Raw genomic sequence first — 15133 nt, 5'->3', positions numbered from 1 at the left:
GACATTGAAAATATCAACTCATCTTGCCTCAGCTAAGCTTAAGATTTCATATAACTATTTTCAGAAGGACTAGTGTTACATGGGACTAGTATGTCTTGGCTGAAGCTCTTGTCTAGTTGCTATAAATTCTGGATTTGCCTTTCACCTGAATCAGCGTTTCTAGAAGGAAAAGAATAAAATCAAACTATTTCCCACACTATGTTCCTTAACCTAACCCACAATGGACCATTTCTCTCTTCTTTCAATCTTGACCACATACCTGTGCCCATTAGCTCAGATATGGGGGGTGAAAAAGAGGAGAAAACAGGTAAAGAAATTTAAAAGGAACAAGTCAGAATAGATGAAGAGAGAAACTGAGGTTCTCTGGAGCAAGATGCAGAAGTAAATTTAAAACTAAGAAAGAATTTGAGGTTCCTTTTCTTTCATCTTCTGGGGCATGGAGAGATTAGCTCAGGGTTACATTAATCAGAGTCCAGCATCTTCCACACGTACCTGAATTTCGTAGGCAACAAACTTCTGCTAGTGTTAAGCAGTTACTTCCTTCTATGTATCCATCAGCCCTTGAGATCCCATCTGGAACATCTTGCTCCAGGCAGTATAGGAGGCACCTGAAGAACAATGGCGTACAGAGCAGAGGAAAACAGGAAGGCACAAGGAAGAAAGGTGAGTGACTTGGTAACTTCCTCTTGGCACAGAAAAACTTTTGTGGGTACCTTTCTTCCTGTTCTCCATTGACCGCCAGGTAGCAACAGAGGATGGTAGGGTTGTGTAGATATACAAACAGGTGAGTTCAAGGGTTTCTCTGTTAGCAGTGGCTGAGACTCTTCACTAATTAAGGGGTAGCTAATGCCACTGGGAGGTTTTCCAATGGAGAAACTCAGAGGCTCATCTCTAAGGTATAACAGGTGGGGAAGTTGAGGCTGGACTTGGTCATCAATGCCATGGCAGTAAGGTAAGCAGGTTTCTGTATACTTAACTCTCTGATGGGGGTCACAGTCCAGATGGTAGGCAAATAAAAAGGATTTCAGAACTTCTTGACACTTCTGGGTATAAACTCATTAAAATCTGTTTAAGTAAATGAATAAGATAAAACAGAATGGTAGTTTCATATGTGACAAAAATACAGGCTCCTTATGAATTTTAGCATACTTATTTGAATATCTGTCAATCTTTAAAGCCATGAGATTTCCTATAAGCATTAACAAAGGAATGTCCTATTACATGAAAAAGCCATTTAATCTCTTGCCATTTGCTAATTTGCTGCAAATGATTCACTCCCTTTGGGAGAGGGTAATTCTCACCAAATGTCTGTGGGCATCACGTTGGGGGACTAATTAAAACACAGATTGCGGGGCCCCACCCACAGAGTTTCAGATTCAGTAGGTTTCCTGTTTTATTTAATGGATTATAGTATTTTATAAGCATCTTTTTTTTTTTTTTTTTTCGGTGCGTGGGCCTCTCACTGTTGTGGCCTCTCCCGTTGCGGAGCACAGGCTCCGGACGCGCATGCTCAGCGGCCATGGCTCACGGGCCCAGCCGCTCGGCAGCATGTGGGATCTTCCCGGACCGGGGCACGAACCCGTGTCCCCTGCATCGGCAGGCGGACTCTCAACCACTGCGCCACCAGGGAAGCCCAGCATCATTTATTTTGATGCTCAAATTGTCCCCCATTTGGTAATGGGGGGTCACTTCATGCTGGAGTCTGTGTCCATTTAATATGTACCCATTGTTCCTTGAACACTTTTTTGCTCTCTGGTATAAGATATTCTAGGCTCATCTTGGAGTTTCCCTGCCCCAGTCTTGGAATTAGCCATTTTCCCAAGAAGCCATATTCTTTTTAGTGGAAAATTGTTTTTAGATCAGAATCTGAGATTTAGGTGTGCTTATTGCTAATGGGGTATAAATGCTTCCAGGCCCTATGAGTGGCTAGAGCTAGACAATATATGTATGTAAATGTGATATTTATATCATAAATATGCAACATATACATTTTTGTGTATTAACACACTTTGCACCTATGTTTACTTCTATATTATTTATATATAAAATATATTTATTGAATAGACATTGAAATATATTTAAAATCCATGAGTTTCTATTGATATATACATCCAATTCCAATTCAGTGCTATAGTTTGGTTTGTTTTTTTTTTTTTTTTTTTTTTTTTTTGTGGTACGCGGGCCTCTCACTGTTGTGGCCTCTCCCGTTGCGGAGCACAGGCTCCGGACGTGCAGGCTCAGCGGCCATGGCTCATGGGCCCAGCTGCAACGCGGCTTGTGGGATCTTGCTGGACCGGGGCATGAACCCGTGTCCCCTGCATCAGCAGGTGGGCTCTTAACCACTGTGCCACCAGGGAAGCCCTATAGTTTTTTTTAAGACATAATGGAAATTATTTAGTTCAAGTATTAGAAATAAAAAGTAATATCATACACCTTCTTTGAAACACTTGTCTTTGTTGCAGTCAAAAGTTTTCCTCTTTTGGATAAGAAGTTCATGACTGCATTTACTCATTTTTCTGGCAGCCACTTTCCCTGCAGGATATTGCTTCTTTCAGAATTGACTGCATGTAACTTTGTTTCTTTTTCCACGTTTCTGATTACTTGTACTTTGTTTCTTTCTCCACATTTCTGATTACTTGTTTTGAAATTCTTATGGAAGTCAAGTTTCTCCCTTTCCACAGTTGTAACTCCCTTTTAGAGTAAGGAACTTGGCTCTGATTATTCTTAAATGTTTAGCTGTTTGATCATCCAGTATGTAACCGATCTTTGATCTTCACCCCCACCTCCACCCAGTGTGGACACCCTTCTCTTCCTGCCTGCGGTATGACTCCCTATTCCAGGCTGCTACTCCATGTGGATACTCTTCTCACTAACTATGGCTCTGACTTCCCACACCAACCAGTCCACCCATGAAGATGTCTTCCTGACCCCTCTCGGTCTCTGAAGGACTGCCCTCCTCTCTCTGCTCTAGCTTTGATTTCCCACATGGGGCTATCTCTCACCTGGACACCTTCCTCACCCCTTGCTTCTGAAACCTCATGCCAGGCTGCCTCTCCCCATCACATGGATGCCTTATTCACCCTACTTGGGGTCTGACATCTCATGCCAGACTCTCCCCTGCCTTTTGCCCTCCCCCATTGTGGATCCCCTCCTTATCTCGCTGGATTCTGAATCTGCTCTGGGCTTCCTCAACTATGACTTTAGGACCGAAATTTTCAGGAACAAAAGGCCTCACATAGGTTGTTTAAAATATGAAGAAACAGAGATTTAAAAGCTTATGTAGCTTGTTCTGGGTCACAGAGCAAATGAGACAAAGTCAGTACAAATCCAGGCCTCCCTGAGTGTAAGCTATGTGAGAGCAGGGACCTTGCCTCTCTTATTCACTATTTTATCCCCAGCATGTAGCGTGAGGTCTGCATGAGTAGAATGAATGAATAAATGAATTATTCCCTGTTTAGTTCTTTTCCTTTCCTTTTTTGTCTTCTTCATATGTGTGTGTATATAAATTGATGACTTTATATATTTGTCTATAACCAATTGAAATTCATGCTGTTATATAAATGTCAACATCTAAATTTCTGTGCCTAGGGATTTCTTCTGTTTTATGAATTTCTAGAGTTCCTAGCTGGATAGTTGGCCTATAGATGAAGATATGAAAGCACTGAAAAGCTATGGCCACTGTAACATCTCAGAATTCCAGCACTTCTGTCAGGTGTGAAAGAAAAAATGTCTGAGCACCACCAAAGTCAGTTTTCAGTCACCAGTGTACAACCCCTTCAAAATATCTGGAACCCTCCACGAGATGAATACCATTACCACATGGCAAACATGAGCCCATGATCAGTGCCTATAGTCATACAGTTCAATTACGACCATTCTGCAGATGTTAATGCAAGACAGTGTTTCCAAAGCTTATTACTAAGAATGCTATTTCTTTTTTTTCTTTTTTTAAATTTTTAAATTTTTTTAACATCTTTATTTGAGTATAACTGTTTTACAATAGTGTGTTAGTTTCTCCTTTACAACAAAGTGAATCAGTTATACATATACATATGTTCCCATAACTCTTCCCTCTTGTGTCACCCTCCCTCCCACCCTCCCCATCCCACCCCTCCAGGCAGTCACACAGCACAGAGGTGAACTCCCTGTGCTATGCTGCAGCTTCCCACTAGCTATCTAATTTACATTTGGTAGTGTGTATATGTCCCTGCCACTCTCTCACATCGTCACAGCTTACCCTTCCCCCTCCCCATATCCTCAAGTCCATGCTCTAGTAGGATGAAATGTGCGTGTCACATATGTTCTGCACTTAATTTTCCATGATGTGTAGTAAAGGTGTTAAAAAAGGGCTAGTATTCCTCGAAGTATTATTTATTACAATTTAAAAGAATATAAGGAATTATTATTATCACACTGGTGTTATAAAAGAAAAATACTACTATTAAGTATGTTCCAGTGTATGGATTCTCAAATAAAATGAAACTGATGCTCACTCTTCCTGTTATCCCTGTGGTAAAGGCAGGCACTGTGAGGAAGGACCTGGAGCACTTGATTACTAACCAAGAGATCTGAATTCTAGTCCCCACTCACCTACCAACCAGTTATTGCTCTGGAAAGAGTTACTATTAATGGAGAATGTACTCTTTGCATAGAATGAGGAAGTTGGGCTAATGAAGAACTACTGTCAATTTTATGAGACCATAACTCTAAAAAACTAGTTATAGGATATAAACAAGCCACATAATCTTTCTGGATCTGACTTTCTTTACTTAAAACAGAGAGGCTGGGCTTCCCTGGTGGCGCAGTGGTTGAGAATCCGCCTGCCGATGCAGGAGACACGGGTTTGTGCCCTGGTCCGGGAAGATCCCACATGTCGCGGAGCGACTAAGCCCGTGAGCCATGGCCGCTAGGCCTGTGCGTCCGGAGCCTGTGCTCCGCAACGGGAGAGGGCACAACAGTGAGAGGCCCGCATACCTCAAAAAAAAAAAAAAAAAAAAAAAAAAAAAGAAAAAACAGAGAGGCTTAAAAATACTAATACTACTTTTGCTATATTTTGTGGGTAATTTAGTTATTTCAGATGATAGGGTCTTGAACTGGGGAGCACAAGGTGTTAAAATGTGATTATGATTCAAGAGTGGATAGCTCAACCAAAAAGTAAATGGAAAAGAAGCAAATGAGCAAAAATTGGGGGGTAACTTCTATGTATCTGGCATTGTGCTAGGACCTGGAGATATAAACCATAGTCCTTTCTCTAAAGGGAGTCAAAATACTCATTAAGTATAAGGAATGACTCTTGACTAGTGGCAAAAAGGCAGGCTAAATAGACATGGATAGGTGCCCTTCCTACTTACAAACACATAGAAATTATGAATAAAATATAAAAATAATTCCAATATATAGCAGGCTTTCTTTCTTGAAGGGAAATTCCAGGTGGCAGAAACAAAGAGAAAAGTCAATACCATAATGGTGAGGCAGTGGCATAAGCCATAGAGGCTGGGGGTTGTGGCTTCAATGCACACATGGACACAGGAAGCATGACTTCCATCCTGTGTCAAGTGGGAAAGCTGGACCTGAGCCACGGGGATAACCCCTAAAGCCTCTAAAAGTTGCCTCAACCATGAAAAGATTAGAAAAGTTCTGCTCACTAACCCAGAGAAGCATTAAATAACTCTATCATCTGTTCAGGGACATGAGTAGGAAAAGAAAAGTCACCACAAGTAATTGAGACCCCAGGCTATAGAATCTGAATTTGTCCTACCTTCAGTGCAGAAACCCCCAGTGAGACATTATCCTGAAACTAGTTTAAGACTACTACTGATGGTACCCCAAGATAATAACAGAAGTGCTGCAAAATTTCCCTGTAGAAATATTTTCACAAATAGGATCCATAAAATCTCATGGAAGAGCAGTAAGTAAGATAAAGGTGAGTTTACAGCCCCAAATTACAAATGAACCATGATGTTGGAGAGACATTAAATGCAGCCAATAGGATCAACTTTTCCTGAACTGGATATAACAGAACAATCTGAAAGAAAATATAAAGTATTTAAAAAATGATTTAAAAGTTAAAAATACAGGAGGAAAAATCACAATAAAAGAAAAAGTTTGTACTTTTTTAAAAGGATAAAAGAATTTGAAAAAGAACCAAATAGTATTTCTTGAATGAAAAATATAGTAATAATAAAAAAATTAATGAGTAGAATTAAAAGGAGATTAGAAATCATTAGAGAAGTATGGAAATGGAAGACTTGAAGAAATTACCTATAATGTAATATAACAATATAAAGAGATGTTAACTTTGAAATGTGATTAGGAAACTTGAAATATATAAGGCTAAATTTCAACAGGGTCTACCAGAAATTCCAGAAGAAAAGAATAGAGAGAATATGGGAGAGGCAACATTGGAAGAAATAATGACTAAGAATTTACTTGTATTGAACAATGACTGAATCTCAAGCAGGGGAAACAAAAATAAATCCACATCATGGTAAAATTGCAGAACATCAGATAAAGAAAACTTAAAAAGGAATAACAATTAGATCAAGAAAAACTTCTCATTAACAGCAACAAATTCTAGAAAACAGTGGGATAATATCCTCAAAGTGCTGTCAACCCAGAATTGCATACCTTATTAAACTGACAAGGGCAAGGGCAAAATAAAAGCATTTTCAGGTGAACCTTGGAGAATCTGTCACACATAGACCCTAACTGAAAGAAAGATTAAACCGTATACTTCAGAAATCAATAAATTGAACCTAGAAGGAACAAATATAATATATCAGGGCAAACAAACTGACAAACTTTTTGGTAGATTTAAATAGTCATAGATTGCTTTCTACATCTTAAAAGGCTAATGTTACAGGAGATTTAAAAACAAGGTGACACTAAAATACAGTTGGGCCCCTATATCCATGGGTTCACATCTGCAGATATGAAGGGCTGGCTGAATGTACTATATCATTTTATAAAAGGAACTTTGAGCGTCTGTGGATTTTGGTGTCTGTGGAGGTCCTGGAACCAATTCCCTGCAGATGCTGAAGGACAACTGTACTAGAAAACAATGAAATAAATAAAGAAAATAATACCATTGAAGAAATCAAAGTAGCGGGGAAAACATGAAATAAGATAGTAGAAATAATAAACACACAAGTTTAAGTACTTTAAACTCATCTGTTTAAGGAAAGGTATTGTCATATTGGATATCATTGAAGCAAAACAAAATGTAACTCCTGCTGTTTATAAGAAACACAGAACATTGAATGACACAAAAAGATGAAAAACAAATGATGATAAAAACCAATTCCAGGCAAATACTATCCAAAGCAAGAGAAAGCTGAGTTAGCAACATTAATATCAGAAAACCAGAACTTAAGGCAAAAAATACTATGAAGAATAAGAGTTTTATTACTCAAAGATATAAGTAATTCAACAAGGAAGAATCAATAATCCTGTGCTTGTATGCATCAACTAATACAGACTCAGAAGCAAAACAGCAGAATTATGCAGATAAATACACAACTTTACAATGGGGGTGGTTGAGTCTAATGCTTTCCTGTAAGAAACTGATAGGTCAAGCAGCGAAAATCAGTAAGGATTCAGAAATTTGAAAAACATAGCTAACAAACTGGACTTAGTGGATTTATAAATTCGAATTGCCACAGTAAATAGAGAGTATATATTATTTTCAGAAGAAAGTCTTAGTGAGTACCAAAGAATCAATCCTATAGATTATGTTCTGTAAATACAATGCAATACAATTAGAAGACAGTGCATAAAATAACCAAGAAAATTCCAATAAATGTATAAAAGATTGTTTTAAAAAGTTCAAAGAAGACATCAAATGAAAATTACAAAATATTTTAAAATTCAGGGGAAACCCTCTATATCACAACTTGTGGCACAGCTAAAAATATAGTTAGAATGACATTTATAGCTTTATGTACATATTAAAAAGCCAGACAGAGTGAAAATTAGTGATTTAAGCATTCTATCTTTAGAAGTTAAAAAAATAAAGAGTAAATTCTAAGGAAGTATGTCTGGCAGTCATAAAAGTAAGAACAAATTAATGGAATGGAAATCAAAGAAATAAGAGCAGAGATCAACAAAACCAAAAGCTAGTTTTTTGAAAAGATGAATTTAAATAGATACATTTCCAGCGAGATTCGTTAAGACAAAAAAAAAAAAAGGCATAATTAAGCAACATATACGAAAATAAAAGGGTCGCGACCCTTTAAGCAAAATCCTACTTCTCTGTGAGGCCAAGGGGACACGCCCACCCAGAGCCAGCATCGCCCGCCTCCTGCCTCCTATGCATGGGTCCTCAGAAGCCCTGCTCTGCCTCCCAGGACTGCGCCTGCCTTTCTCATCTTCTGGAGGGTCAGCCACGCTGCCTGTGCTTCCCAGACCACGAGGGGTGGCTGTTCACAGTGTGTTGTGAAAAGATCTTGAGGTGTGGGCTGAGGTGTCTGCGTGTGTGAGCGCAGGCCCCCTTGAGTGTGGGACAAGACGGAGATGGAGAGAAAAGGGGCGGCTGCGGGCCTCTCACCTTCTGACATAGGGCTTCGAGGAACCCCCGATTTCTAAATTCAGACTTGGATTTTCAGGTCCTTATGAAGGTATGTTTATCACGGCATTAAAGTTTTGCACTTACTTTTTTGTAAATGGTAGATAGGTCTTCATTGCACGTTGTCCCAGACCCTGCATATGGTTGCGTTGCTGGTGAAAATATCAATGCAAATTAGTACAACCCCTGTGGGGCAAGATGGTAATAACTGTCAAGAAGACGAATGTGTATTCTTTGGCTCAGAAATTTCATTTCTGGAAATATATTCTACAGATGAATTTGTACAAGGGCAAAATAAAATGTGTAGAATGCAATTTTGAAGCAACAATTGAAAACAATACAAGTGTCATCAATAAGTGGTTAGTTAAATTAGGGCACAATCACGCAATGGAATATAAGGCAGCTGTAAAAGAAGATGTGGAAGTTCTCTTGTGGACTGCTATGAAAAGATTTTTTGACATCCATTAAGTGCAAGAGCAAGCTACAGAAAAGAGAGGGAGAAAATAAGACTATAGATTCATATTTGCTTATTCTTGTGAAAAGAAGGATTGGAAAAAATGAATAGAAATTACTTGTGTATATTTGGGGATGGGAACAAATGTTATTTTCAACTTTGAATATATTACCTATTAAAATATATTAAAAAATAAGACAGTGATTTCAAAAAACCAATAACTAATGAAGAAAAACATAAGCAAATACCATGGAAAACCTTATCCTAGCTAGTATAAAACTTTGGTCAAGTGACAATTTTCTTAAAAAAATGTAAGTGACCAAAATTTACTCCAAAAGGAGGGGAAAAAGCCTAGATAGAACAGTAACCATTAAAATAGTCATCAGTATTTTTAAAAAATGCTACATACTGATTATCTTAGATATAACAGTAGTGTAAAATGTGATGGGAAAGATAATTTCAAAATAATGTTACCTCTAGGTAGGGGGGTAAAGGAATATTAATAGAAAGGAATTCAAAGGATTTCAGCTCTTTCTAGTTTCGTTGCTCATTAAGAAAAAAAACTCTGAAGCAAATCTGAGAGAAAGTTACTATCTATTAAAACTGGATGTGGGTAGTTGGGGATGTTTTATTATTTTCCATACCTTGTGTATTTGAAGTATTTTATAATTTAAGAAGATTTGCATATTTCATTGGTCACATAGAGAAGTTTGTTACACAACAGTTACAATTAAATCTCTCTTGCTAGATTGTAAGCACTTTGAGATCAGGATCCATATCTTATTTTTTTTTAAACTAATTGACTATTTTTAGAGCAGTTTCAGGTTTACAGAAAAATTAAGCAGAAAGTACAGAGAGTTCCCATTTACTCTCTCTCTTATCACTCCTCCCCCTGTATAGTTTCCCTTGTCATCAATATCTTACACTTGTATGTTGCTTTTGTTACAATGGACAAGCCAATATTGATACATTATTATTAATTAAAATACATAGTTTATATTATGGTTCACTGTGTTGTACAGTTCTATGGATTTTGATAAATACATAATGACGTATATTCACTGTTACAGGACCATACAGAATAGTTTACTGTCCTAAAAATCCACCACACTTCACCTGTTCATCCCTCCTTTCCCCAACCCCTGATCTTTTTACTCTGTCTATAGTTTTGCCTTTTGCAGACTGACATATTTGGAATCATACAGTATGTAGCCTTTTCAGACTGGCTCCTTTCACTTAGCTAAATATATTTAAGATTCCTCTATATCTTTTGGGGGCTTCATAGCTCATTTCTTTTTTTTTTCATTTCTTTTTATGGCTGACTAATATCCCATTGTATAGATATATTGAATATACAGGTTTTTTTAAAAAATCCATTCACCTATTAAAGGTCATCTTGCTTCCAGTTTTTGGTGATTATATATGCAGCTGCTGTAAACGTTCAGGTGCAGCTTTTTGTGTGGGCACAAGTTGTCACTTATTTGGGTGAATGCCTAGGAGCATCCTAGAGTTTGCAATATATATTTACTATTACTTTCTAGTAACAATATATGGCCTCATGTGTGATGCCAGTACCTTATAGCAGAGTATTCCCAATTCCTCCTTCTCTTTCCTTATAACATTTTTTTGTCATTCATTTCATATATCCATAAGCTATAATCACCTCATATATCATTACTATTATTATTTTGAACAAACTTATCTGTTAGGTCAATTAAGAATAAAAAACTAAAAGATTTTATTTTACCTTCATTTATTCCTAATCTAATGCTCTTCTCATGTAGATCTAAGTTTCTGACCTATATCATTCCCTTCTTTCTGATTAACTTCCTTTAAAATTTCTTGCAAGACAGAAATGGTGACAAACTACTGGTGACAAACTCCCTCAATTTTTCTTTGTCTGAAAATGTCTTTATTTCTCCTTTACTTTTAAAGGATAATTCCTTGGATACAGAATTCTTTGTTGTTTTTCATTCAACACTAAATATTTCACTCTATTCTCTTTTTCTTACATGATTTCTGAGGAGAATTCCAGTATAATTCTTATACTTGTTTCTCCATAGGTATTTTTTCCCCCTTTCGGCTTCTTTTGAAATGATCTTTTTGTCTTTGATTTTCTGCAGTTTGAATAGGATATGCCTAAGTGTAGGCTTTTGTTGTTGTTTGTTTGTTTGTTTTTAAATATTTATCCTGGTTAGTGTTCTCTGACTCTGAGATTCCTGAATCTCTGATTTTGTGTCTGTCATTTATTTTGGAATATTCTCAGGTATGAAAACTTCAAATGTTTTTTTCTGTTCCTTTTCCCTTTTCCTCTCCTTCTGGTATTCCCATAATGCAGAGGTCCCCAACCCCCAGGCCAAAGACGGGACTGGTCTGTGGCCTGTTAGGAACTGGGCCACACAGCAGGAGGTGAGTGGCAGGTCAGTGAGCAAAGCTTCATCTGCTGTCCCCCCATGCTCCGCATCGCTTGCATTACTGCCTAAACCATCACCCCCCACCCCCTATTCGTGGAAAACTTGTCTTCCATGAAACTGGTCCCTGGTGCCAAAAACGTTGGGGGGACTGCTGCCATAAAGTATATGTTATACCTTTTGTCCCACAGTTCTTGCATATTCTGTTACATTTTTATTTTTTCCTCTTTACTTTTTAGTTTGGGAAGTTTCCACTGACATTTCTTCAAGCTCACTGATTCTTTTCTTGGCCCTGTCCAGTCTACTGATGAACCCATCAAAGACATTCTTCATTTCTGTTACAGTGCTTTTAGATTCTAGCATTTTTTTTTTAATATAAATTTATTTATTTATTTATTTATTTTTGGCTGCGTTGAGTCTTCGTTGCTGCACGCAGGCTTTCTCTAGCTGTGGAGAGTGAGGGTTACTCTTCCTTGCGGTGCGCGGGCTTCTCATTGCAGTGGCTTCTCTTGTTGCAGAGCACAGGCTCTAGGCACACGGGCTTCAGTAGTTGCAGCACGCAGGCTCAGTAGTTGTGGCTCGCGGGCTCTAGAGCACAGGCTCAGTAGTTGTGGTGCATGGGCTTAGTTGCTCCGCGGCATGTGGGATCTTCCCGGACGAGGGCTTGAACCCATGTCCCCTGCGTTGGCAGGCAGATTCTTAACCACCGCGCCATCAGGGAAGCCCTCTAGCATTTTTTTAAACATCTTTATTGGAGTATAATTGCTTTACAATGGTGTGTTAGTTTCTGCTTTATAACAAAGTGAATCAACTATACGTATACATATATCCCCATATCTCCTCCCTCTTGCATCTCCCTCCCACCCTCCCTATCCCACCCCTCTAGGTGGTCACAAAGCACAGAGCTAATCTCCCTGTGCTATGTGGCTGCTTCCCACTATCTAGCATTTCTTTTGATTCTTGCTTAGACTTTCCATCTCTCTGCTTTTATTACCCCCTTGTTCTTAAAGGCTGTCCACTTTTTTAAAGCTCTTAGCATTGTGGCGAGCATTGCCCTCTGAGGAAGGCGCCATTAAGACCCTCATAAGCCTCAGGGCCCGATTGTACTCTCCTTGGTATGCATCCTGGACTTTATGGTATGAACGTAAAAAAGGAGATGGCCTTTGGCCAAATCGCTCCAGGGACCTGCTCAGTTACTGGGAGTCCCTGGTTGTTCCCTAAAGCTAGGAAAAGCAACCCTGGAGGGGAAATTGGTGCCTTTGAGGGAGAAGCCGAGAAACCAATCAACCAGCTGATGCTGATAAGGCGTGACTAAGCCGAGCAGCCAATCAACCAGCTGATGCCGATAAGGCATGACTAAGCAAATTCCCTGCTTTAGGGGTATATATATGGCTATGCTTTGTTATTAAACTTGCCTTGCAACCATCAGTTGCTTGTGCCCTTCTGATCCCATACCTTGGTGCGTTCAGTTCCCCATTCCCTCTCGTCGATTGTTGCTGCACTTTGAGGACCCGCCGTGGCTGGCGGCATAGCATATTAATCATAATTATCTTAAATTCCTGGTCTGATAATTCCAAAATCTTTGCCATCTATAAATCTGGTTCCGATGATTGGCTTGTCCCTTCAGGCTGTTTTTTGCCTTTCAGCATTCCCTGTAATTTTTTATTGAAAATCAGACATGATGTATTAGGTAAAAGGAATTGAGGAGAAGACAGTGGTCTATGATGCAGTAAGCAGACCCTCACACAACACCAAATCCACTGGAGCCTTCATCTTGGACTTCGCAGCCTCCAGAACTGTCAGGCATGATCCACTGCTACAGGCAGTAGCACCATCTCTGATTACCAATAATAATAAGAAGGAGGAGAACTACAATCCTGCAGCCTGTGGAACAAAAACCACATTCATAGAAAGATAGAGAAGATGAAAAGGCAGAGGGCTATGTACCAGATGAAGGAACAAGATAAAACCCCAGAAAAACAACTAAATGAAGTGGACATAGGCAACCTTCCAGAAAAAGAATTCAGAATAATGATAGTGAAGATGATCCAGGACCTCAGAAAAAGAATGGAGGCAAAGATCAAGAAGATGCAAGAAATGTTTAACAAAGACCTAGAAGAATTAAAGAACAAACAAACAGAGATGAACAATAAAATAACTGAAATGAAAACTACACTAGAAGGAATCAATAGCAGAATAACTGAGGCAGAAGAATGGATAAGTGACCTGGATGACAGAATGGTGGAATTCACTGCTGCAGAACAGAATAAAGAAAAAAGAATGAAAAGAAATGAAGACAGCCTAAGAGACCTCTGGGACAACATTAAATGCAACAACATTCCCATTATAGGGGTCCCAGAAGGAGAAGAGAGAGAAAGCACCCAAGAAAATATTTGAAGAGATTATAGTCAAAAACTTCCCTAACATGGGAAAGGAAATAGCCACCCAAGTCCAGGAAGTGCAGAGAGTCCCATACAGGATAAACCCAAGCAGAAACACCCCAAGACACATAGTAATCAAATTGGCAAAAATTGAAGACAAAGAAAAATTATTAAAAGCAGCAAAGGAAAAATGACAAATAACATACAAGGGAACTCCCATAAGGTTAACAGCTAACTTCTCAGCAGAAACTCTACAAGCCAGAAGGGAGTGGCATGATATACTTAAAGTGATGAAAGGGAAGAACCTACAGCCAAGATTATCTGGCAAGGATCTCATTCAGATCTGATGGAGAAATCAAAAGCTTTACAGACAAGCAAAAGCTAAGAGAATTCAGCACCACCAAACCAGCTCTACAACAAATGCTAAAGGAACTTCTCTAAGTGGGAAACACAAGAGAAGAAAAAGACTTACAAAAACAAACCCAAAACAATTAAGAAAATGGTAATAGGAACATACATATTGATAATTACCTTAAACATGTATGGATTAAATGCTCCAACCAAAAGACACAGGCTTGCTGAATGGATACAAAAACAAGACCCATATATATGCTGTCTACAAGAGACCCACTTCAGACCTAGGGACACATTCAGACTGAAAGTGAGGGGATGGAAAGAGATATTCCATGCAAATGGAAATCAAAAGAAAGCTGGAGTAGCAATACTCATATCAGATAAAATAGACTTTAAAAGAAGGAATGTTACAAGAGACAAAGAAGGACACTACATAATGATCAGGGGATCAATCCAAGAAGAAGATATAACAATTATAAATATATATGCACCCAACATAGGAGTACCTCAATACATAAGACAACTGCTAACAGCTATAAAAGAGGAAATCTACAGTAACACAATAATAGTGGGGGGCTTTAACACCTCACTTACACCAATGGACAGATCATCCAAAATGAAAATAAATAAGGAAACAGAAGCTTTAAATGACACAATAGACCAGATAGATTTAATTGATATATATAGGACATTCCATCCAAACACAGCAGATTACACTTTCTTCTCAAGTGTGCACAGAGCATTCTCCAGGATAGATCACATCTAGGGTCTCAAATCAAGCCTCAGTAAATTTAAGAAAATTGAAATCATATCAAGCATCTTTTCTGACAATGCTATGAGATTAGAAATCAATTACAGGGAAAAAAAACCACAAACTCATGGAGGCTAAAAAATACGTTACTAAATAATCAAGAGATCACTGAAGAAATCAAAGAGGAAATTAAAAAATATCTAGAGACAAATGACAATG

The 15133-nt window shown here is 38.4% G+C and overlaps 1 protein-coding gene across 1 annotated transcript in view; it reads left to right on the top strand.

Moving 5' to 3' along the window:
- The first annotated feature begins 618 nt into the window (after positions 1-618).
- Positions 619-15133, top strand: part of ADGRG7 (adhesion G protein-coupled receptor G7) — a 93199-nt gene continuing 78684 nt past the window's right edge. Inside the window, 1 exon segment of the mRNA XM_067033516.1 lies at positions 619-663. Within this exon segment, the coding sequence (XP_066889617.1) occupies positions 619-663 (45 nt within the window).

Source organism: Kogia breviceps, chromosome 5 (assembly GCF_026419965.1).
Source record: "Kogia breviceps isolate mKogBre1 chromosome 5, mKogBre1 haplotype 1, whole genome shotgun sequence".
In the NCBI taxonomy this organism is placed as follows: Eukaryota; Metazoa; Chordata; class Mammalia; order Artiodactyla; family Physeteridae; genus Kogia; species Kogia breviceps.
Note: the sequence above shows the minus strand (reverse complement) of the source record. Positions and strands in the feature narration are given on the sequence as shown.